General features: G+C 47.1%; 1 protein-coding gene across 1 annotated transcript in view; it reads left to right on the top strand.

The window, feature by feature from the left end:
• LHX4 (LIM homeobox 4) overlaps window positions 1–10,422 on the top strand; it is a 43,306-nt gene extending 32,884 nt beyond the window's left edge. Inside the window, exons 3-6 of the mRNA XM_029229860.1 lie at window positions 1,871–2,073; window positions 6,673–6,827; window positions 7,230–7,401; window positions 9,565–10,422. Of these exons, the coding sequence (XP_029085693.1) occupies window positions 1,871–2,073; window positions 6,673–6,827; window positions 7,230–7,401; window positions 9,565–9,959 (925 nt within the window). The 3' untranslated portion in view covers window positions 9,960–10,422. The remainder of the gene's footprint in view (window positions 1–1,870; window positions 2,074–6,672; window positions 6,828–7,229; window positions 7,402–9,564) is intronic.
• Window positions 10,423–24,438: the final 14,016 nt, after the last annotated feature.

Genomic DNA, 24,438 nt, shown 5'->3' with positions numbered 1-24,438 from the left:
CACACACACACACACACACACACACACACACACACACACACACACACGCTGGGCCAGCCTGCCTTCCTCTCTAATACAGGCAGCATGGTTGGACAGCAGCTGTGGAAGCAGCCTGGTTCTCACCTGTGCTCTGTCTGGGAGGTTCAGAACCATCTAGGACTGACAGTAGACTGTTCTCCATTCTCAGATTTAGCCACCTCCTTGCATAATCTCTAAAATCATGGTTCTTTATTCACTGATTTATTTTTCAACAAACTTGATCTCTACTTTTCTGAGTCCTGGACTTGAAATCTGGTGAAACCCTTGAAACCCTTTGAAAATGTGTTGAAAGTCCAGGCCCCTCCTCCTGATGCACAGTTTTGAAAAAACTCAGGGGTAGTTAACAGAGCCCGTCCTGAGCTCCGGGCTGAGAAACCTGCTCTAAAGAGGCCTGCTCCCATGCATGCCACCGTCCTCACAAAACCGAGGGGCATTCCAGGAGTTCAGAAGCCTGGGGTCCTTCCGAGCCAAACAGCTCAGGCCCTCACACCCCGACACCCTCCTCAGATCTCGTCTCAGAAGAGCAGTCCCTGGGGCCACGCTCCTGGCTCTTTTGGGGTTACCCATCTAGACTTAGAGAGCCCCACTTCTCTCTGTGACCCCATGGCCCCGGGACAGGGCTGAAGCCGCAGCTGGCCGTGCCTGCTCCAGGCCCCTGCAGCCCCCGGCAGGTATCATTACTGCACAAGAGACCCATCATTCTGCATTAATCTGGGATTCATCATGATAGCCATGACCATAATTAATTTATTTGGTATTAATGGGGATGAAATATGTACTGTCCTTTCAGGGGAAATCAGGCTGCCTATAAGCATTAGTTAAAAGGACCATTAAAATCAAACCTTCCCCAGATCCATTAGGCAAAGTCTTTCATCCTGAAGAAGATAAAGTTCTGCTGTGTGAAATGTCATGAATAATTAGGTTGATTGCTGTTTTAAACTCTGCCCCTTCCTCCCCAACCCCCCCACCTCCCTCCTGCAGCAGAGCCCCCCACGCACCTCCGCTTCATTGTCACATCTGCACTGGCCCCCAATTCCCCTCTGGCCTCTACGACCACTGGCGTGGCTCTGTGTGTATGGCCAGGACAGGGAACGGGGCTTAAATGACCCAGCTAGACTATAGTTGCAATGAGTCTACTTCTCTTCTTTTCCCAATCTTGGGCCTGGGTGGTGGGCACCTTCCTCTTGCCTCGGTGCTGCTCCAGAAAGGGATTGATGGGAAGAGGTCTGAGGTAGCATTTTTCAAACTGAGGTCTGCAGGCCCCGCACCTCGAATGGTGGCAGGGGTATAAAACGCAGATTCCCGGGCTCACATCTCAGGGGCTGTGCGTGGGAAGGGGACGGAGTCTGCTACGGAGGGTTTGGTGTCTGCCGGATGGAGGGGAGAGGCAGGAGAGAGAACCCATCGTGAGAGGCCCGCTCTGCGGCCGAAGTGTGATTTCTCTGGAGCCCCGGGTGGACCCTGGCGTGTGGCGTGTCCCAGCCACACGGGCCTCTCCCGTGGGGAGCACGGGAAGAGGCGTTTCGCCTGATGCTTTATGCACATGGGTGCACACAGTTGCCCCGTGGGGCTGGTCCTCTAGGCCTCACCGTCAAGCTGAAGAAACCAGGAGGCAGAGGGTGAAGCTGCCTGCTCAGTGGGACCTGGAAAATCCTACAGCCCTGGGTGAACTGACGAGCTGTTAATCGGACAGTTGGGTGGCCCAGGGGTGGAGGCCCATGGACCCCCCGGAGTGGTGGGGTGGAGGAGGGACAGATGAAAAGTGCGCGCAAGCCAGACCCCGCCTCCCTGCCGCGCGCTCTAATCTTTTCACGCCACGCTGCCCTTACAGGCGCTTCGGCACGAAATGCACGGCCTGCCAGCAGGGCATCCCCCCGACCCAGGTGGTCAGGAAGGCGCAGGACTTCGTCTACCACCTGCACTGCTTCGCCTGCATCATCTGTAACCGGCAGCTGGCCACGGGGGACGAGTTCTACCTCATGGAGGACGGACGGCTGGTGTGCAAGGAGGACTACGAGACGGCCAAGCAGAACGGTAATGAGCACGGCCCCTCCCCCCGGCCTCCGTGCCGGCCGTGCCCCCTGTCCTGCCTGAGTCCGGGCTGCCCACCCCTCGGAGCCCTGCTCGCCCCCTGCCTCCTCTAGAACCTTCCCAGATGCCTGCAGGGAGGGGGAACCCCCAGCCCCCAGCCCTTGGCACTTGCTGCTCCACTGAAGCATCAACCGGTTTCCGGCCGCTGAGCGCCTGCCTGTCTCGCGCGCCAGCACGTTGGCTGAGGACCTTGTGCCTATCATCCCGAGGCCTCTCGCTTGGGGCGGGGCTGGGAGGGTGCTCCGTCTGCAGTGGAGCTGCACATCAGTTTCACATATCGGGGTGCACATTTACCTCTGCACCTCAGAGGCTTCGGTCAGCAGGAGCCCTGGCGTTGGCCTAGGTCACCCTTGGAACGGGTCAGCTCGGTTTTCAGTTAACTGTATTGTGTTTCCCCTCTCAGACTGTGGGCTTCTCGAGGGCAGGGACTTAGGGGTGACGACTCTTGTGTCTCCCAAGCCCCTCACATGGGAGCAGATGCTCAGCCAGTCTCCTCGTTCAGGGAGACCCAACTATCTCAACCATCTGCTCCCGTGCACCCCGCCACCCTTCCCTGGCCACCTCAGGGCCCTGTGCAGGGTCTGCACAGAAGCCCGCAGCACAGGCTGAGGCTGCTGTCAGGCCCCAGCCTTTAGTAACCACCCTGGAAAGCCTGCCTTCACAGGGGCGGCCTGGGCAGCAGCGGCTCCTGCCCTCCAAGGCCTTGCTGCTGGGCAGCCCTAGGTCTTTGCTGGGCCTTCCCAGGGCCTGGAGAGGGCTCGGACCCCTCCCCCCAATTCCCCAGCGCTCCACGCAGGGAAGCCAAGCCTGACTCCGCACCTCCTGCAGCCTCACCTCAGGCTTCTCACTCACCGCTGTGCCCTCCACCTGAATATGGCATTTGGCCAAAGCCAACCTGGGAATCTCAGGCGCACAAACTCGTGAAACATCCAAGGTCATTTGCCTTTGACTAGAGTTTATTTCGACTCAGGGTGTCACTGCGGAACACTTTTGTTGACGGCTCTGGGCTTGATGAAAAAACAAAGGAACAACAATTTCATGTATCTCCTTCCAGGTCTTTCCTCGGTCCCCACATATATATTGTATAGATACGATCAATGCATGGAGAAATTAGTCTTTTGCTAACAAATGCAGTTCAAGGGTTTGTGTTGGTGAGGCCGCGGGAACCGAGCTCAGGCTGGGAGGGACAGCGCGGCAGGGCCTCCTCTCTCTTCTGCCCCCACCCCCAGAGTTCTGGCGTTTGACATGGACCGCCTTCAGTCTCTTCTCCTCTTTCTGGGGCCTCTGCAAACCTGCTCCCAGGCTCTTTGCCTTAATGTATTAATCTGCTCTGGCCCCTTAAAGCTCACTCGGTGCAGTTACTTTGGAGTCGTTTATGGTGTCACAGAAGATTAGAGACAAACCCTCAGCGCAGATGGACTCAGAGAGCCCAGGCTGCCTGTGCAACTCTGATGCCCTTCACCAGAGACCCCAAGGATGCAGGCCACCCCCAGGGCCAGTGGCTGCTTCTCGCAGTCAGAGGCCTCCTTTAGACCCTGAGCACGTGCAGCCCGGCGTCCACTGCTGCTGTGGATGGGTCGAGAGAAAGGGGAGACCAGCTGGGGAGGCAAGAATGACCCAGTGGGGCTAACGCTCTTATCGAGGATGCTTTGCCTCGCAGCAGACCTCTGTAGGATGGTGGAAAGACACTGAATTTGGCCTCAGAGGTTGGTGGGCATCTCTGCCGGGTCATGCACTAACTTGGGGGTTCCCCCGGCAAGTTGTGTACCTGGTTGAGCCTCGGCATCTCAGCTCCATAGGGGTGGGTCAGAGCGCCTGTCACATAGGGCTGTGTCCTGAGGTTTCCAGAGGCTGACACTTGTGGAATGGGACGTTCCACGAGGGAGAGACCAACGTGGAAAAGAAATGCAAACAGTAGGTGAGATCTGTTGTAGGTTTGCCAGCAGCTGGGGCTTACACAGTGTTTCTGGTCCGTTCCTCCTGCCTCTGGCTGTCAGTGAGGCAGCGGCCACTCCATCCCTTGAAATCTGGGTGCTCCTTGGTGCAGCAGGGGCGTTGGTCTGCTGTGGGGCATTTGGCTCTCTCTTTTTATGTTTTAATTCCTCCCTTGCTAATCTAAGCCCTCTTTCAGGCTTAGGTTCCCTCGCTGGTGCTACCCAAAAGACTGAATATCAGCTATTTGTGTCTTGGTGTGAATGACTTTGTTCATTTGTTAGTCTCCCTGGATATTTGCATTTTCAATATAATGAGGTGGCATTTTATGCCAGGGACAAGTGCTAGGAGACCCTGCATAATTCAAAACTAACATATTTTAAGACTAATTTTCCCATAGGAATTAATGTAAAAAGTCGAGGGGCGGGCATGTATCCTGGGAGCACATAAATCCATAACCAGTGAAGTGTATCTTTGCCTTAATGCTACTTTTTATTTTCTCAGCACTATCTCAGTCTCTCCCAGATGCTCTCTCCTAAATTAACAGCGTAGGGTATCATGGTCTTGCTTGGCCTTCCTCATAGCATTTTATCACATTTAACTTCCGTACCAAAGTTATTGATTTTCGGGTACATTTTTCAGCACGAGCACTGCCACCGCTACTTAATGAATACTTGGATGATATTGTTATAGGATATAAAAAAGATTTTAAATTATAATAACAGTGAATGTTAAAATAACAGCATAATAGTCCCCATAATCGCAAGAAGAAAGTTCCGCGTACGTAGCCAGGCATGCGGAACCAAGGGGCCACCAGCCCAGGATGACAGGGGTTTGTCCAGTGGCGCTGCCATCTGGCCGTGGTGAGAACAATCTCTAATGCACTAGGCCAACCTATTTTGAAATTAAGCAATTCTCGATGAATTGAAAAAATTTTTGGTGGTTTCATTATTTCAAATTTTGTACGTAAAGACCGTATGGATATTTTTAAAGTGCACTGTTTCGTATTTGCATCAAGTTCTGTCATGCTCTTATCTCTATAAATACGGGCAGACGGGAGTGATTCCTAACAACAGAATTTAAAGAATTTTGGAGGTTTTCCTCAGTGCATGTGCCTCAGTGGCTCTGGAATCCTTCCTCCTGGTCCTGTGTCCAGGACCCCAGGGAGGGAATTGAGTGGTGGGCTTTGAGGATGACAGTGCTCTGCTGGGGAAGAAAACAGCCCAAGGAGGAGAGAGGACTGGGGGCCTTGTCCCCCCTCCGCTGTGTGCACGATTGATCGTAGTGTGAGCCTGGGCTTACTGTCATTAAGGATGACTTAATCCTACAACGTGCCACCCACCCAGGCTTCAGAGGGGCGAGGGGACTTGCCCACGTCACTCACTCAATGAGAATGGTGAACCCAGGTCTTCTGACTCCAAGAAAAACCTTTTAGAATTGTTGTGAGGTTCATAGGCACATAAAGCTCTTAGATCAACACCAGGCACACAGTAAACACTTAATAAACATTAGCTATTTTTATTGTTGTTCCTAAGAGAGGGTTTTCTTGGGTGGGAAGGAAGAAAGGTAGGAAGATAGGCATGGAGCAGACCCCCTTCAAAGTACACATGTGGGAGGGGCACAGAGAACCCAGAGGGCCAGACGCAGCTGCCCATTCCCTCTTGCTTGACTCCGGGGGTGCTAGGCAGAGAACGGAAGTAAGTCTAAGTGCTGGGAGAGGAGCAAACCACTTACACCCAGTGCCTCTCTCTGTGCCTGACTCTGACTGAGAATAAACAGCCTTTGACCCACAGGAACTTGATGCTCAAAATCCACTGAAGACAGTTGATCAGTCAGCATGTTGTCCTGAACACTCTTCAGACCAGTGTTTTTCCAAAAATTTTGACTATGATCTACAGTAAGAGGCTCATTTTATGTTTCAACTCAGCACACATATTCATACAGCAAGCATTGATCAAGTTTCATGAAACAATACTTGCTCTCATCTGCCTCGTCCATCCCATCCCAACCCATCCCATCTCACTCCATCCCATCCATTTTATTTCCTCTCTTAGTTTGCGATCAACTAAATTGACTTCACACTAGTGGGCTCTGACCCATAATATATGAACACTGCTTAGGTGAAGAGTGAACGTACAGGTCACCCCTGCTGTGAGCCCAGGGCTGTGGAAAGGCAGCGAAGCCGTGGGTGGGACCTGGGGGAATGGACCTTCCTGATGGGAGGAGGGGCAGGCATCTGGGGCAGCCCAGAGCACAGACTTCATTCTGACTCCTTCACCTTTGCAGCTTTGGCAGTAACTCACATGGTTGGCCAGGCAGAGTGTTTGTCATGATGGGGAAACGCATGGAATGGTACACCTTCAGTCTGAGGAAAGCCCCTGTGTGGCTGGGCTGGCAGGGGAGAGGCAGGGAGCTGAGGCAAGGAGGACATGGTCCTCACTTTTCAGTGACTCAGAGGGCCTGTGGGCTCCCTGGGGTTTGGGACCACGCCCCTTTGGTATTCCCCCATTTTCCCACACTCTTGCCCATAGCAGGCAATAGGAGGAAGGCAGGTTGAGACCCAGCTGCTTCAGATGGGCTGGACCCAGTAAGAAGTGGTTTTCATTGCAGATGACTCAGAGGCCGGAGCTAAGCGACCCCGGACCACCATCACGGCGAAGCAGCTGGAGACATTGAAGAACGCCTACAAGAACTCCCCTAAGCCTGCCCGGCACGTGAGGGAGCAGCTGTCCTCGGAGACAGGCCTGGACATGAGGGTCGTACAGGTGAGACACCGGCCACCCTGGCCCCCGGGCCTCCTTTGCTGACTGGGGATCCCAGGCCCGGCGCCACCCAGGCCGGTCCTGGGGCAGGGGTGGAGGCTGTCCTGCGGGTTCCTGCATCTGTGCCCTCCACGTGAGGGAGGCTTCGGGAGTGGTAACCATGGCACCTCATCAACGGTGTCACTGATCCCCTGGGGGAGTTGGGCTCAGGGCCACAAGCCCCGGAAATTTGCTGAATCAGAGACAGGTTCCTGAGGCCCAGGCAGGGGGAGTGGTGGGCACGTCCCATTCCTTGCCCTGAGCTCTGCTGAGGCTTCGGTCTTTGTCTTTTGTCTCGGGGACCCTGGGGGGCTTTGGGTTCGTGGTGGACGCCCCCCGAGATTGTCCCTTGTGCTTGTGTGGCAGGTTTGGTTTCAGAACAGAAGGGCCAAGGAAAAGCGGCTGAAGAAGGACGCGGGGCGGCACCGCTGGGGGCAGTTCTATAAGAGCGTCAAGAGGAGCCGGGGAGGCAGCAAACAGGAGAAGGAGAGCTCGGCAGAGGACTGTGGGGTTAGTGACAGTGAGCTGAGCTTCCGAGGTGAGCAGGGCTGCCGGGGTGAGGCCCAGGCCCTAGGAGAGGCCCCTGGGAAACTCATCCCCGATGCTCACGAGGGGTCTTTCTGGAGGCCTGGCCACCTCCCTCCCGAACACAGCCCTCCCTGCAACTTGGGGTAAAGGGCAGGGGGGAAAGGGTAGTGGCCCTTCCAGAGGGGACAGGGCAGAGGAAACCAGAGCTCTGCTGCGGACACATGGAAGCCGGGTTCCCAGGCCCATGGGCCCCAAGGCCTCCCCTCCTTGCCTGCGGCCCGGGGCTCCCTCACCAGCCCACGCAGCTGTGCAGGACAGCGGTGTCTCTGCCTGCACCCTGAGCCCCCGCTCCTGCACTTCTCCCCTCGGCCGGGGCACTGGCCTCCCTCCCGTGACCCTCTAGAGTGAGCGCCCTCCTCTCCTGGCGGTGGGAGGATGTGCTGAACGGGCCCTTTGCCCCGGGAAGTCAGTACTGTGAGTGCACGTGAGGCGGGGACCGGCCTCATTCTGAAATCCCTTCCCCCACCGCTCCTGTCATCCGGTCCAGCGCACGCGCTTTGCTGCATGCGCTATATTCAAATTTGTGCGTCAGCAAAGTTGCAAATGGCTGCATGTTTTGGATCCTTCGGTTGTTTGCAGGTAGCCATAACGGTTCTCATGCAATGAGTCCTCAAATGTGGAAGGTCTTCTGTTGTGGGGCGAAGGGAAGAGTCCTGAGCTGGGGGATCAGAAATCTGGCTTCCGGTTATGGCTCTGTCAAACGGATTCACTTCTCTCGAGCCTCAGTTTCCCCATCTATAAATGGGGAATAACCACATCCTTGCCCACCTCACAGTGTTCTTGGGGATCCATGAACACAACTGACTGTGAATGTGTTTGGGGAAAGCTCAGCACATTTTCACACTTGGAAGACACGACCATCCCCTTTAGGGAGCCTGTGGCTCCCACAGAGGGCCCTGGTCGCACAGGATGACAGGTGTAGGCAAAAGGCCAGGTAATGGCCGTTTTACAGTGGAGCTGAGCCTTCAACCCCTGCCCCCTCTAAAGGGCATGACTCCCCTCCCCCTCTTCATTTTTATGGGTGGGGTGAGGGATAGCCTAGGGCAGGTCGTCAGAAGGGATGGGTGTTGAAGTCCACTCTGGGGTGGCCTTGGTAGGAATGGATGCACAGGCCCAGGTGGGAATAGAAAGGAAGTCTGTGGGGCAGCAGATGGCATGAGCTGCCCGCCAGGACCGTGATGTCCTGAGAGGACTGTAGCCCAGCCCAGAGGTCTGCCCGTGGGGCCTTGGGGAGGGTTCAAGGGCCCTATGCTCACCTTCCAGGCCTCTTGGCGGGGGAGGGGGAAAGCCACTTAATCTCCTCTAAGCTGCTGAAATCAATGTCTGGAACATACAGGATTGTTAAGTCTTGTTTCATAGCTCCTTTCTGTTGGGTGCAGGTGGGTCCCCAGGTTGACATGTCATTGGTCTCTCCAGGTAATTATATAATCTTCTTTTTCTTAAGACTAAAATTGCTCACCTCGGTTGGAGAGAGGAATTCTTCCGGGTGGCAAAGGTTCCATTAGATCCCCTTAATGAAATTCTTCATAAAACAAGAAGGTCATTTGCCTTAATCAGTCCAATACTTTGTCCCCAGTGAAGAGCTTATTGGTAGACAGAGAAACCAAGTACTTTAATATTGAACCTCTTTCCCAGGTAGACCAGAAGGCTTTTGTACACATGTCTTAGAGAGGTCCTCAGCCCCCCTGACCGCATGGGCCTGCTTGTTTCCCAACTAACTGAACCAAGCACTTTTCTCAGCTTGAAAACTTTTAGATGAAATCTTGTTAGTACAGAGTTTCTTCCATTTGTGATGTGGAGAACATATGACCCACCAAACCTCAGGCGTTCGTATTCCTCAGTGTAGGCATCTTCATACCTGAGCACACATGGGACCAACAAACTCACCAAACATTTGTCCAGCCTTCTGGGACCTGGGCGTTTGGTCTCTGCAGGTGTGGGTTCTGTTTTTTCCCCCTTGATGTGGGTCAGTCTCTGGATGCCAGGCTGACGTGTTGGCGTCTGGCTCATGCTTGGGCTTCTTTCCTGGTCGTGTGTATTCCTAGGTTGTGAAGAACAGGGGACCACCGGAGTCCTGGCGGCTGACAATAAATCTCCGTTCTTTTGTCCACAGAGGATCAAATTCTCTCAGAACTTGGCCACACCAATAGGATTTATGGCAACGTGGGGGACGTTACAGGCGGACAGTTAATGAATGGGAGCTTCTCCATGGACGGGACAGGACAATCCTATCAGGACTTGAGGGATGGGAGCCCCTATGGAATCCCCCAGTCTCCATCCTCCATCTCGTCCCTGCCATCCCACGCTCCTTTGCTCAATGGGCTGGATTACACAGTGGACAGTAATTTGGGCATCATTGCGCATGCAGGGCAGGGAGTAAGCCAGACGCTGAGAGCCATGGCTGGGGGACCCACCTCTGACATCTCCACAGGAAGCAGTGTAGGCTATCCCGACTTTCCAACTAGCCCAGCCTCTTGGCTCGATGAAATGGATCATCCTCCTTTTTAAGCACCTCTCCTCCCCACCCTACCCGTCCTCTGGCTTGACAGAATATCTTCAAGGATCAAAAGAGACTTGCCTTTTAAGGATCAAAAGCGCGCCAATGTGAATTTCCATTATTTTCAATGGAAGTCCTCTGCCGATCCCGGGGAGGTCGCGAGACCCCACTAGGGCTTGTTTTCCTGGGAAGTGGTGGGAGAGCAGCCTCGTCTCAGAACACAGCACAGGGGCACAGAGCCCAGAGCGCTAGGGTGCTGGCTTGTTGGCTCCTCCCCCGCCCTGCTTACAGGCTTTGGCTGCACAGTGCTTGGTTGACGGCATGACTGTGTCAGGCCACCTTGCTCTTTGGGAACTCTGCTGCAATTGGAGTGTCTCATCATGCCCCCCCGAACCACTGCTCTCACCAGAACCGAGATTTCTGAGGTAGAGGCATCACGGCCCTTGAGTATTGATAAAAGTGATTTCTGGACCACCTTTATTGAACCCTAATTTTCAAAATAAAAAGTCACTTATTAAAGGTCAGTGGAAAACTTTGATGGCCAGAGTTCGATGTTGAAAACATGCTCCCTCCTACTTTTTTTTTGCTGTGAAAAATATGACTTCTTCCTTACCCAGAAATACATGCCGGAGACCATTTGGTCAGTTTTGGTTTTTACGAAATCCCATCTATATCACTGAATCCCTGACGGCAAGAAGTGCTTTTCATTGCAGGTGACTCTGAGGCTGGAGCTGAGTGGCCCTGGACCATCACAGCGACTGCATGACAAGTCCCCCGGTACACAATGTGCCTTTTAAATTTGCCTGTATTATTTATTCCACAAGACAGGCTGTGGGTTCCAAAATGATCAAAGCTAAAATATGGAGAGAACAGAACGACAATCAGTGAAAACATTTGTAGACGTTTGGATTCCAAAGTGCAGTCTGTTTAGCCAAGTCAGCAGATGCCAGTCTCCCAGAGTTCTCATCCGGTAGGGCGAAATGACATTGTGTCTCTTTTGAGGGACTTGGTTTAGATGAGCTTGTAACTCCACCCGCCCCCGCTCACCTGCAGCCAACCCTCCTCAGCCCTTTAAAAATGTGAGCTTTCTCTGCTGTGCTAGTTGACTCAATTGGAGGACAGTCTTGGCCTCTTCCGAGTACTAGCAATGCTTCTTGGCCTATCTTGGTTGGGAGGAATCATTTAGGGAGCAGCCCTAAAATTGTCCAAAGGGTTCCAAATGGTCCTTGGCTGCATCCCTCTGGGTTGCTGGCTGGACTCATGCCAGGCCCTGGGTTGCTCCAGTTCTGCACTCAGAAAGGCAGAGCTCTCCAGCCAGTGGCAGTGCAGAGACTCTCAGCTTGCGGGTCTGCAGTAGCCCATCACCAAGCCTGAGGCAAGGGCAAGGGCAACCCCTGCTTTATGAGCTGCTGTCTCTGCAACAGACTGCACTTCTACAGGAAATACTGTTGCGAATGGTGCTACAAGTCCCACTTTATGCCACACATCTGTCCATCAGGAAGCTCTCCATGTGCATACTGGATATAGCCAGGTGGAATTTATTCCAGTCCCCTTGGGAAATGGTGGTTTGCTTCTTCTGGCCTCCCATTCTCTTAAACAAGATCAGCAGAGTGGGTAAGGGTAAGATGGTATTGCCTTTCTTTCACAGCAAGTGATGGGGCCAAAGCACCTAAGGACCCTTCCTTCCGGGAATGGTTTTGAGGACCGCAAAGATTTAGGTGTAAGGTAGGCAGACTAAAGGAAGAGATAAACACTTCCTTTTTTGGATGCTTCATCTTTTGTAAACTCCTTTCAGGACTAAACTACGGTCAGTGAAGCTTCTTTAAAATATATGGTCAGTAAATTCCTGGGTCAGCCTTCAGCCCATCTTTGTTCTCTGATCAATTTTGTAGTGTACCCTTATTTTTTGATGTGCTCGATTGTTGTGATTTTTTGCTTGGGGAGTCTGCAAATGTCGGCCCTCTGCCGGAGGTTCCAGGTGCAGGGATGATGGCGTATTAAGCCTGGCCAATTCTGTGCTATGGGGAATTCCCCAATAATGTGACTATTCGGGGTGGGGATGGAGACACAAACACAAGGTAACAAGTCGTGTGTCCATCTTTTTGGAGGACAGCTTCTTAAGCTCACTGTTCTTAGCAGGCTGCTTACAAAACACAGGAGAAAGACTGCTGGGTTAAAACCAGTTAAAAACCGCCCCACCCAGACCACTATCTCAGCTTGATTACTTGGAGTAGTATCTCATGGCGCTTCGTATTTTTGGCGAGTGCAGTACCATGAGAGCAGGCTCTTTAAGGGGGAACATCCCCCTGTGTAGCACTGCTTTTGGAGACCAGATGAAATCGACCAGTTTTTGTTTTTTAGATGGGTTAATCATGCTCACTCCCTATTCACTGGCAGGAGAAATGGGAGGCCTTCCTCATTCATACAATAACAGGAGTCTCTCAGGGAACCCAGTGAATAGTGCAGGTGACATCATGATGTCGGGAGGAGCTCCTTTGGTTTGGTGGGGTTGGCTAGCTGGGAGAGCTCTTGAGTGAGCCCTGGTCAGAAAGCCAGGAGAGCTGGATTTAAGTTCCCCAGGGCCACCTCGCCAGAGAGCAGCAAACACTGGTGCTGCATTTAGAAGCACAGTCACAATCGGTCTCAGATTTTAAGTGGATCTCCTTGCAAGTGGGATTAGTGTTATGTATGGGCTGGTGCCACCAATGAGCCGCAGGCCAAGACAGTTCCTTGCCTTTTCTGAGGCTCAGGGATGGAGAAGAACAGAACTACCCTGAGATTCGGGTCCAGGCACTCCTCTATCGCTCAGTAGTCTGTTATTGATGTATAAGGTGTTACACGGAAGCTGTTTTCCCCTTTGCGAAATGACACGGATGAATTTTAAAAACAAGATGAGACCTTCTGGAGGCGTTGACAATATTTGGACCTGTCTTTGGCTCTAGGAGAGCTGTTTACTAGCAACTGTTATCTGCAGTGCTTGGCTGATGGACCTGAGGGTAGGAGGCTTCTGAATCCAGGAGCAAATGAATAATATTTAAAAAAAACAAAAACAAGCCCAAGTTTCCAATGGTAACTGATATAAGCAAAAACGGGATCTGTGGGGCTATGGAAGAATCTATGTTTGCTGAAAAGTAGTAAGACCGTGGAGGAAATACCAAATGCAAAGGCTAAGCTGGCCACTGGGTAAATCGCATTGTGGGGAAGCCTGGATCCCGGCCCTTTCAGGGACTTGCTGTGCACCCTGAGGCCAACTCTTTTCTGTCCTTGTGCTTCCTCTTTCTTGCCTCATCTGACAGTTATAAATATAAAATGAAAATCAACTACCACATTGATAACATTACTCCTGCAAACTAATACCATGAAACACCAGGGAAAGAGGATAAAATTAAGACAGAAGAAAAGCATTTAGCAGTGTCTTTCAATAAGGTGTTTTGTTTGTTTGTTTGTTTGTTTTGGCCAATGTAAAACATGAAATCTGGTAAGATCCCTGGGGGCCGTTAGATCTTCACAATGAAGTTCACTTTGCAAGAAGTATAAGAAATCTGACAAACAAAAGACATTACAGTCTCTGAAGCTCGAGCTGGTTATTCTGAAACAACTGCCTCCTGGCTGGAGGGGTTTAAGGCTTCAGCTTAGCAAAAGCTGCTGCTGTGTGACAGGGCACCATCCGGCCCCCCTCCCGCACGCCCCCGCTCCCGCACGCCACTCACTATAACGACAACTTGGTTATAGCCATGGAAGTAATGACCATACCTCCTCAGCCAGCAGGGTCTGGAAGGACCGAGGAGGCTCACTTTTAAACATTGCACTTTAGAAATTGGAAACCGTGAGATGAAGAAAAATTCAATTAAGCGGAAATGAGTTTTGTTTTATTGCCTGCTGCTAAAGGGCTCTGGGCATGCTGAAAGCTAAATAAAAAGCACATCACTGCCTCTCTCTTTCTTGGGTTGGTCAATTGGCCCTTTTCACAGTCGTCGCTCCAACTGTTCTAACACACTGACTGGATCCAAAAAGAGAGAGCGCAGCAAAGTCATCCCATCCACACGCTGCTTGGTAGGACCACACTGAAAGCACAGTTTCACGCTGCTAGCTCTGGTGAGGAGTCAGCTGCAGGTCTGGGAGGTGCGCCAAGCATCCTTCACCCTGGGAGGAAGAGCACAGGTGGACAGAGCGGGACACCCCATGCTCATCCGCTGCCCACCTAGAGACAAGAAGCATTTGTACGTTCCCCACTTGAGGACGGTGTTGAGCCAAACACGCAGGTTCAGGGCTGCAGGATCCCAGAAGCTGCTCTGAACTTGTACTGAAGACCTCAAAGCCTCAGATCCCCTAAGCTCTGGATTGTTGCCCTCACCCTTCGCAGTGTAAATTTTGTACAGTTAAAAAGAAATGAAGTCTCATTTCCTGGAAAAAAAAAAAAAGAAAAAGGAAAAAAAAAGGACCCACCCATCCTTATTTATTGCCATGTGACTTTGGAACACAGAAGCTGGTGCGTTTGTTTGTATGTGCCTCCTGTGTGTTGGCATGAGATGTGTATGGTAAAGCTATGTCCAATAAATATGGAAATTCTTTAGAAGCCAGCGTGTCTTGCTTTTCATTTGGTTTTCTGGAAGTTTTTCTCTTGACATATGAAAAAGCTGTGCTGACATGGGTTCCTTTCGTCACCAGAAGGAAACTCAAGATACAACTCTGAATGCAGAACCACTTGCAACTGTGAATACCTGCACTACTCTGTATAAGTGTTGGATAGAGGAAGTTCTCTGATTTTTCTAATACCAATTTTCTGGGGCCCCGTCCTCTGTTTCTAGGCTTAAGGAATGGGCAGAGAAAACCTGCTGATCACATAAATTTTAGTTACTGTATGTCCTGTTGTATTTTAAAGTCCTTTATATGTGTACATTTTCTCCCTAGACAAGCATGTGCAAATGTCTATACTTGGGTGAGAGGTGGACAGAGGGATAGAAACACCTCATCAGGGCTCCTGGACAAGCTTTTCCAGGAAAATCTCCATTCAGGTTTTTTCCCTGCAGGAGGCTTTATTAGTGTACAGGACCTGAAGTTTAGCTAGAGTGGAAAGAGCAACAGAGATTCTTTAATAAAAAAAATTAAAGTCATAGCATTTCTTTAGCAGTGGGATTCCATCCAGGAAAAATGAGTGCTTTCTGCATTAGTGATTAGTTTTGTTTGGTTGAAGAGAAGATCCAAACAGAGGTGCACTGAGCAAGACAGTAGCCATTTAGCCACTTGTGGCTATTTAAATTGATTAAATAAAATTAAAAGTTTAGTTCCTCACACCAGCCATATTTTAAGTGCTCAACAGCTACATGTATTTGGACACACAGATATAAAACGTTTCTATCATTGCAGAAAGTTCTATTGGACAGTGCTGACAGTCTGGCTGAGGAGAATGGACAGAGATAACTCATCACCTGTTTAGCTACTAGTTATGCTGAAGTATTCTCAGACTCTGTGGGTAGCACCAACTTCTCTGCCATTGGATTCTGTGTGTGGCACTACACACCAGAACCACTTGCTTAGGTCTGAAGCAGGAGGCTGGGCCCTGGTCCTCTGAGCAGTCTGATGTCCTGACTCAACCCAAGTCCTAGACCCACTTGTGCCCCGCAGTCTACCCAGTTAAATAGGAAAGATACTGCCTCCTGGGCAGCATGTCCAGTGAGCCTCTTGGAGGGTTTAAAAGTCTTTTAGTGGAAACTCAGATCTCTGCTATCAAGGAAAGGGGTTGATGGTCCTTTGTCAGATCATCTCTGGTGGTAAATACTTGACTAGGCTGAGAAAGGCAAAAAAACCTTTCCGGGTTATGCACTAAGGAAGGTGAAGGTGACAGCATCTAATGGAGTGAGGTGTGGGTAGAGGACCACAGGAGGTACACAGGGACTTTTTTTTCCTTCACTAGCTCAGTCCCTTGGGTGGTTGTTAGGGAAGTTTGTAAAGAGGCTATGCGTTTTCCTGAGGCACTAATAACAGGGCTTGAGAATTCTGCCAGTGTGTGCCCTATGCACCATGTCTCTAGTCTGGTGTTCTCAAACCCCTCATCACCAGCCTGTTTATGCTGAGTCTTTGCTTTCCATACACTAACAATTGTTTTGAGTGTATCAGGCTGACAATTCATTGGACCATTTCCACTTTGTGCTCTAGTGTACACAGTTCCCACCACAATGGTAATCTAGTAACTTTTTGGAATTATGAAATGTGTTCTCAGCTCACAAAGGAAGGAGAGGGAGGATGTGGTCCTTTTTAAGTTTTCCTTTGGTTTGGTCACTACAGACCAGCTCCTGAGCAGTGTGATTCTCCTGACAGTGGCTTTTCAAAAGGACAGTTGTTTAAAGACAAATAAAGGAAAGAAATCACTGGCTAGAAAGAATGAAATAAGACGCAAACTCAGGAGATCAAAGGCTCAACAGTCAGCGTTTTCCACCTCTTTCCCAGCTATACAGCTCAAGTCAGAAAAGGATAAAAAGCAATCAAAGGCAAGTCAGTATGTTGTAAATTTTAACCAATTGCCAAACTACAAGTAAAATCGTGAGAGGTGATCCTCAGTGTATCTGAATGTATCTTCTCAGATTTGATATTTGAGACATAGTTTAAAAATTGTCCTTTACAGTCTAAATGGAAAATTGTTGCATCCCTTTGCCAAGCCTCCTAGAAAGGCTATTTCGGTTTTATCATTTGGAACTCCTGGTGCCTCTCCTCATTATGGCTGTGCTGTGAGCGGGGAGGGATGGAGCTGGGTCTGGATGCTTATTTGGGTCGTGACTGCCTCAGGGAAATAAGCAATGGTCAGCCACTGCTGCTGGGGAGACCCTGTGAGTTAGGAGGGAGGAAAGAACCCCACAAAGTTTATAAAATGGGGCCAAATCATTAGGAAAGAGGGAACTTTTTATTATCATAATTCTAAAAGAAGTAATAAACATAACCCATCCAAACTATTAAATTAAGTCTTCTAAATGATCATCTGCTGCCCTAGGAGAGTGTATTACATCCTGTCAGAGAAAGGGGGTATGGCTTCTGCATGTAACGTTTGTCCCTTTGTCACTCTTTCATTTTCTTCTCTGGTTTTTGTCCAATGTGACTTCAGGATTTTCCTTTAAAACCCTTTCCTTTGGTGATTCTTCCTTTGGCCATCTCCCCTGTTAAACACAAAGACTGAATTTAGGTATGTTATTAACTGGTATGTTATTCTGTAATTAAACGGACCAGTCACAGGCCATCCCTGACAGAACCCATGTTTTCCCTTCTCATGGAAGGGGCTCCTAGGAGAAAAAGGTTGCCTCGTGACTTATTCATCCTTCAGGTTGTCTAGCAGACCACTGAAATGGTCAGAACTTCCAAGGCTGACACAGGCGAGGCTGCCTCTAGAGTTGGGGGAGAGTTTTTTGGTTTTGTTTTTGTTTTGTTCGTTTGCTAAGATTTATGTTTCTCTCACTTGCTTGCCAACCCTGGACCAGGATCTCCTGTTGGTTGGGAGGGGCTTGGGGATTTTGGAAAGGCTGGTTATTGCTTCCTGAAAGATATAATATAAACCCCCAAAAGTGGTCTTGGCACACACCTGGAGTTGGAAATAAGCAGTATTTTTTCCCAAAGGCCATTAAAATGGTAAATAGGTTTCAACAGATGGCTTCAGCACAGCAGTGGAAAGCCCAGGCAAGGACTTTGGGGTTAAATCTCATTATTTTAGTCACCTGGGACTGGCATATTATTCCAGAAAAACCAACATTTATAAAGTTGACAGCTCTCTCCTCATCTCTAAAATAGAGACGGTGAAGGTTGTCTTCTCACTGGCAAGCTGATGGGGGGGCTGCCTGTGACCTAGGGAATTGAATGTCACGTTTTTTGACACTTGTCAAACTACAGCTCACTCAGTCTACAGGAATATGGTAACCGAGAACCTGTATTACTGATGGGCCAGGACTTTTATACTCAATATGTTGCTGGCTTTATTATTTTTTTCAGAATCATTTTAACATTTAATGCTTCTCAATTAAAGTGATTTCCTGGAGTGGATGCCAAGCTTCGTTTAGAATGCGCATTAACCACTTTCTGTATCGGTAGTTAAAGGCACTGAGGGATTTAAACAGCAATCCACAAGTCTGTTCAGTCAAGGTTTGGCGGGATAAAGCAGATTATAAACAATAATATATGTCTTTCTCTTCTTTTTTTGGAAGGGTTCCAAACTCACAAACGGAGCTAAAGTGCTATAAACATATCCAGGACTAAGCTTTGGGCTCTGCAAATGTACTCCGTGAAAGCCACGGGCACTGGCGGTGCCACTTTTTATCCTGTGTGTGTACGTGTGCACGTACTTTAAAAGAGCTTTTTATTACACAAAGTGTCCATCAACTGAACTTACCTTCTAAACATTAAAATGGGAACCGGGATTGCTACACAAGTGAGAGGAAAAATAAACCCTGGCTGAGCGTGGATGATGAATTTGCTGCTGCTGCTGCCCAGGGCAGCCCACTGAAAGGCACCTCTCTATTCCTTAATGCCCTCACAGTCCTTTAAGTTCAGCCACTGCATCCAGTAGTTTTAGGTTCAAATGGTCTTTTTCCACCTATAAGAGAAACTCACACACTGAGTGCCTAGAGTTCTACCACGAGGCAGATGCGTGTTATAGGGGCAGGTCCTTGGATGTTTCCCTTCTGGTTTTAACCTCAGTGTTCTAGTTGAGAACTCATGTTCATTCCTTCTAAGACATGTAGGAAGGAAACAAGGAAGATTCTGTCCTGAGTGTAAACGAGCATGTACCTTGTGAACATCCTGATCTGGTTTTTAGGGCTGGGGGCTTTCTATTGCTGGAAGAAGGAATACTGCCCTCAGAAATGACTCCAGTTCATGAATTTCCAAAAGAAGAGAGAGCAAAAATGTAAAACAATCACTTATTTTATAACTGTGTGAAGAAAAAGTGATGTAACAAAACACAGGAAAGAAAAAATTGAATAATTTATATATAAAAGTAAAAACACTAATAAATAAAAAACTATGAACTCCTAATAACTATGATGATCCGTACAAGGATTAAGCCATTAAGTTCTGCTTTTCAAGTAGGAGCATGACAACAATATTTCAAGGGTAAGTGAATAAAGATGAGATCAAATAGCTTTTCCTGTTCAATCCTTTAGTGTAATGCCAATTAATGCATATTTGAAAAATTGATCATACTTGGTGCATAATAAACTTTACACGATAAGTATAACAGGGAAGCTTTTTTTTTCTTCAGTCTGATAATCACTATACTTTGACCTAAACCCCTCTGATTAAGTAGCTGTGTATGGTTACTGAAATAATTAAAGATGCTCAAGGTAAAGCTCCAGTAATGATCATAATAATTTTTCAAATCACATGATTATAAAAGACTGCATTGAAGGCTTTTTATGCTATAAGGAGGAAGTCCAATATGTATATATAAAATCCATGAAGAGGCCTTATAAGGCACCTCTGAGTGTGGTTGCTTTTGTTTTCATTTTCACTCATCCTGATAATGTGGTACAGGGAAAACTTTCGGACTTGGTATTACAGGTTTGGAAAATCACCTTGATTCTGGAAAAATAAGATCATGTATATTGAAGTGTTTTATATTTATATAATAAAGCTTATATAAAGATGGGCATTTCTACTGTTTCTATTTGTATAACCTTGGACACTTTCCCTAACAATTCTGAGTTTCAATTTCCTCATTTGTAAAATAGAGAAAATACCAATTATTTCTACTTTTATAATTATTCTGAGGTTCAGTTAAGATGCTTGTGTATAAAGTCCTATACAAGGTAAGGTGTGATTACTGTTAACATCATTGAAGTTAAGATGTATTGACTATAAGATACATTAGTTTATGCATTACTAAGAAAAAAAATGCTGCCAATTCAACTATAGCATTGTTTGTAAAAGACATCCAATTTTGGATACTTTAAAATGTGAAAAAACGTGCATCTTAAAAGTCATCAAATATAGTATTACGACTACTATTGAAACATCTGACAGAAAACGCCTTAGGGGTTGGGATTTAAAATTCACTCAATAAATATTTAAACTTGATATTTTCATTACTGAATTGTTGGTGGGTTACATACCTTTTTGTGATAAACATTTACTTATGAAGGGCATTTTTAGGGACCTGAAGTTTGATGAAAACCTTCATGTTTCAACTGTTAAATGCTAAATAAGCATTTGAAAGTCTTCATGTTCAGCTGAAGCATATATTAGCCTGGGTACTAACCCTTCTGCAACCCAAGCTCAGCTCTGTTCCCATCACACACCTTGTTCATTAATCCTCAGAGATGCCATATTGTACACGGAATAATACGCCATAGCCGAGTAGTTAAACCTGGCAGGAAGCTAAGAAATACCTATTTAATGGAAAGGTTCACTGGATTATGGCAACCCTTTAGCTGGAAAATGCTGAAACATTAAAAAAAAGCTATAATAGATATGATTCTAGATATTATACTTTGGTTGTTACCCTTCTACCTAACAAGCATTAGAGATAACAGTATGTGTTCAGTTGGCTGACTTCTTATCTCTTTATTAGAGACATAGTTATTGTAGGTTTAAAAGATTTACTTTTTGATTAACTTATTAATTTCTATGAGACTTTTCAAGATATCTTATGCTATATCTTGAGATAACATCATATAAGTACTTCTAAATTTCCATGATAATGGGAAAAGGGAATGACAGTGGCCTAGAACAGTGCCTGTCATTTAGAAGGCTCTCAAGGAATATTTGTGGATTGAATGGAGGAGGAGCTTCAAAACTTCACATGAATTTTGTGGTCTAATAAAGGGCTGAGATTCAGCAGACTTGGTCCTAACTGTGGCTCTACTACTAGTCTGAGACTTTGGGCAATTTAAGTAACCTGTTAATGTCTCAGATTCATCCTCTTTTAAGTGGCCTTAAGAGCCCTTGCACTACCTACTCTACAGGGTTACTGTGGAGGGATGACAGATTAGATAATGCCCGTGAAAGCATTCTGAAACGTCAAAAGAGCTAAATGCGTATAAAAAACCATCATTACTCACACAGAACTGAACATGTGGGCTCATTTCTGCCCTGCAGCAGAACCAGAGGTCAAATAGGTCAGGGTCCAACTTTTTGGCCAGGGCCTCTTTAAAAATTTCCAATCGTGGTGATCAGTGATAAAACTGTATGTGTATTGTTGGAATGTTGACCAATGGTTTAAAAAAAAGATGCACTTCTCTCATTCTTTCAAATAGGCACAGCAAGACCCCATACATCATCCGGTAGAAGCACTTAAAACTGTGAAAATTGGTTCAGTCAACATATTACTGTATTTCATTCAAGAATAAAATACTGTAACAAGAAGCCAGAAAAAAGGGGTTCTATATGGGACTCACAGACCACCATGGAGTTCAGAGATGGGCTTCAGGAGATCCTCAAAATTCCATGCGCAACACTGTGTTCTAGGGGGAGAGTGATCTGGAACTCCGCAAGAGTTAACACTGATTTAGCTGACTCAAGCAAGAGTTCTGAAGGTAACAGTGATTCCGATGCTTTTCTTTGCCTCCTCTGTAATGTTTGTTTACATGATTCTCTTTTTATTCCTTGTTTTTCACTAGTGTGTATCAAGACTACTGTGAAGGCAATCAGGGCCTCTTAGATCAGTTGATAGAGGGCAAAGTAAATGACAGCGTTGAATAAATATTAAATACAGAAAGCCATTAGCGTTGTTCTGATCACAGTATGTCCAGGAAAGAAAAAGAAGAAAAAGCAACAAATTTCCTTTTTCACTTTATTAAGGGCATAGGAAAATGGGGTTAGGTATGTTTTTATGTGTAGACACACGTCTATAGAGGTGGCTGGAGGACAAGACAATAGAATAAATGTGGAACCGAGAAGGAGGTTAAAGTAGAAAGGTAAAATATAAATAGTCTGGAAAATGCAAGTTGTAAAGTAGCAAAAAGCAACTATTCACAACACTGACAAACGTCTTTAGTTACCCACTACCTAAAGATGCCTCCAAGCCAACTGGTTTCCAGTTTGGGAACACAATGGAGACTCAATTTTTAAAATTCTCATGTACACTAAAAATAACAAATCAGAGAGTTTGAACCAAGGATGAGGTAAACAAAATCCCAATCCCAGTAAACATTAAAAAAAAAAAAGGCTGAACAATTATTCTGAAGTTCTAGTTGAATCATGACTAGAAATGAACCTTCAGGGAATTCCCTGGTGGTCCAGTGGTTAGGGAATTCCTTTCACTGCCGAAGGCATGGGTTCAATCCCTGATCGGGGTTGAACCCGTGCCATGCAGCTTGTGGGATCTTTGTGTTCTTTGCTTGGTGGTAACCGCTGCAGCTGTGGCAATGGAACTCATGATCTGGCTGAAGTGTGATGCACTTCATAATAGTTCAGTAATTTAAGGGGAATGAAAACAAACCAAGATCCGGTTTTCTCCGACATTTATGAATGAAATCTTCCCCTTAATAAGGCACAGGGAGATGATCCATAGATTGTTATATACGACAGTAAGGTTTTTGAAAATTCAGATACGGGCAACAAAAGTATAGATTTTGGAACCTGATTTTAAAATGCACTTGAAAATGTTAAGTTGATGACTTTTTTTTTTTTTTTTTTTGCGGTACGCGGGCCTTTCACTGTTGTGGCCTCTCCCGTTGCGGAGCACAGGCTCCGGACGCGCAGGCTCAGCGGCCATGGCTCACGGGCCCAGCCGCTCCGCGGCACGTGGGATCTTCCTGGACCGGGGCGCCAACCCGTGTCCCCTGCATCGGCAGCCGGACTCTCAACCACTGAGCCACCAGGGAAGCCCGATGACTGTTTTTAGTGATAGCTTTCAATGCAAATGTGAAACCTTAAAATAAAATGAATAAAAACCAAATTACATTCTTTATTTAAAAACCTGTTTTAGATGTGGCAAAACAGCTTATTAAAAACTTGTCTAATACATACCCAGGTCGAATTACAAAAGAGAAATGAAAAAAGGAGTTCCTTGATAGCTTCTTGCTCAGATAACTACCCTGTAAATTGGAAATGAATAAACACTTTTTGATTTGCTAATGTCCGAAAAATGCACAAAGTAATATCAGTTAAAAGCTTCATGCAACATCTTGGTCACTTTTACTGTAACTAATGAATAATGTTACTTAAAACACATTCAATTAATGTGCAACATGAGAGAATTTAGCTGAACAGTAGGTTGCCATGTAGCTGGGACTGTGGGAAAAGAACAGATAACGAAGAGAAAGCTCTGCTAGAATTACAGTAACATTTCAGTATGTACTAACGTGCTCATCACTTCCACAGATAATTAAGAAGTCATTTAAAAACTGAATAACCTTGGTGAGTGGTTTTGGTTTACATCTCAGAAAATAAGAGGTTAGAAAAATCACAAAATAAGCAGCATTAGTAATATGCCTCATTTCTGCTCTGGAGGGGCTTGTTCCAGAAGGACAGGTTAGCTTGAGCTAATGAAACTCTTGTCCATTGTTGAGGGCTCCACTAAACAAGTTTATTACTTGCTATCTTAGGAGTGACACGTTAGAAAAATTATCTTTTAAATGGTCATCTTGGCATCTCAACTTGTTTCTTCATTTCTCTTCCTATGACAACTATCTACTTTCCTCACATAATAAGAAATGTCAAGGAATTTCCCAGATGGAGTTCTTGAGGCTTAAAGGGGGAAATGTAGGGAGCCAGTTTCACCAGTGGCATACTTGTCTATCCTTTAAATAAAACCTGTGGCGTACTTGTCTATGTTTTTAATAAAAAACAGAAGTGCTCCAGAAATAACTTCAGTCACACCTAAGTACTGGGGCATTACGGCTGTTTCATATTAGACCCAAACAGGCCTAACAGTTCAGGCCTGAGCCAGTTACAGAGACTGCTGCCATATGCGACAGGAACGTGATAGCCAATTAAAAGGGCCCTAGGGAGGTTCCTCCCTGTTTTGTAAAGGTGAGTTTAAGGAATCCTGACCTAACCAGTGCATTCTTCTAGAATCTGTGTTTCCGTCCTAAAATGTCCAAGATTCTGAGGTTTTTCCGTAAATCTGGTTGTTCCTCTGATTTCTATATCCCTTACGTGACAAAACTCTGCCCTTTCTCTCTTTTGCTTTCTTAACAGCCCTCTTCTTTCCTATCTTCCCAATTCTGTCTGACAAAAGAATAGATGTTTTAGCTACTTATTCAGACCAGCTGTACCAAATGCCACGAGACCGTGTGAGCTCCACCATATTGGGATTTCATGGAACTTTCCCTAATTGTCAGTGTAGTACTGCCGGTTCTACTTCCCTTCTCTATGTTTTTTAAAAGAGCAGTCATGTTTAATATTGTGAAATACGATGCATCTCCTCCTCTCCCAGCCTCTAGAACAGTGATAAATTTCAGAGCACGTTCAGCGGAATTGGATTGTATTATGCACAGAACACATGTTCATCACCAAACGGTACTCGCTGGAATATATGTAAGTAGAAGGAATTGCTGAGACTTCAAAACC

Source organism: Monodon monoceros, unplaced genomic scaffold (assembly GCF_005190385.1).
Source record: "Monodon monoceros isolate NGI ecotype Baffin Bay Population unplaced genomic scaffold, NGI_Narwhal_1 Super_Scaffold_18, whole genome shotgun sequence".
Classification (NCBI taxonomy): Eukaryota; Metazoa; Chordata; class Mammalia; order Artiodactyla; family Monodontidae; genus Monodon; species Monodon monoceros.
Note: the sequence above shows the minus strand (reverse complement) of the source record. Positions and strands in the feature narration are given on the sequence as shown.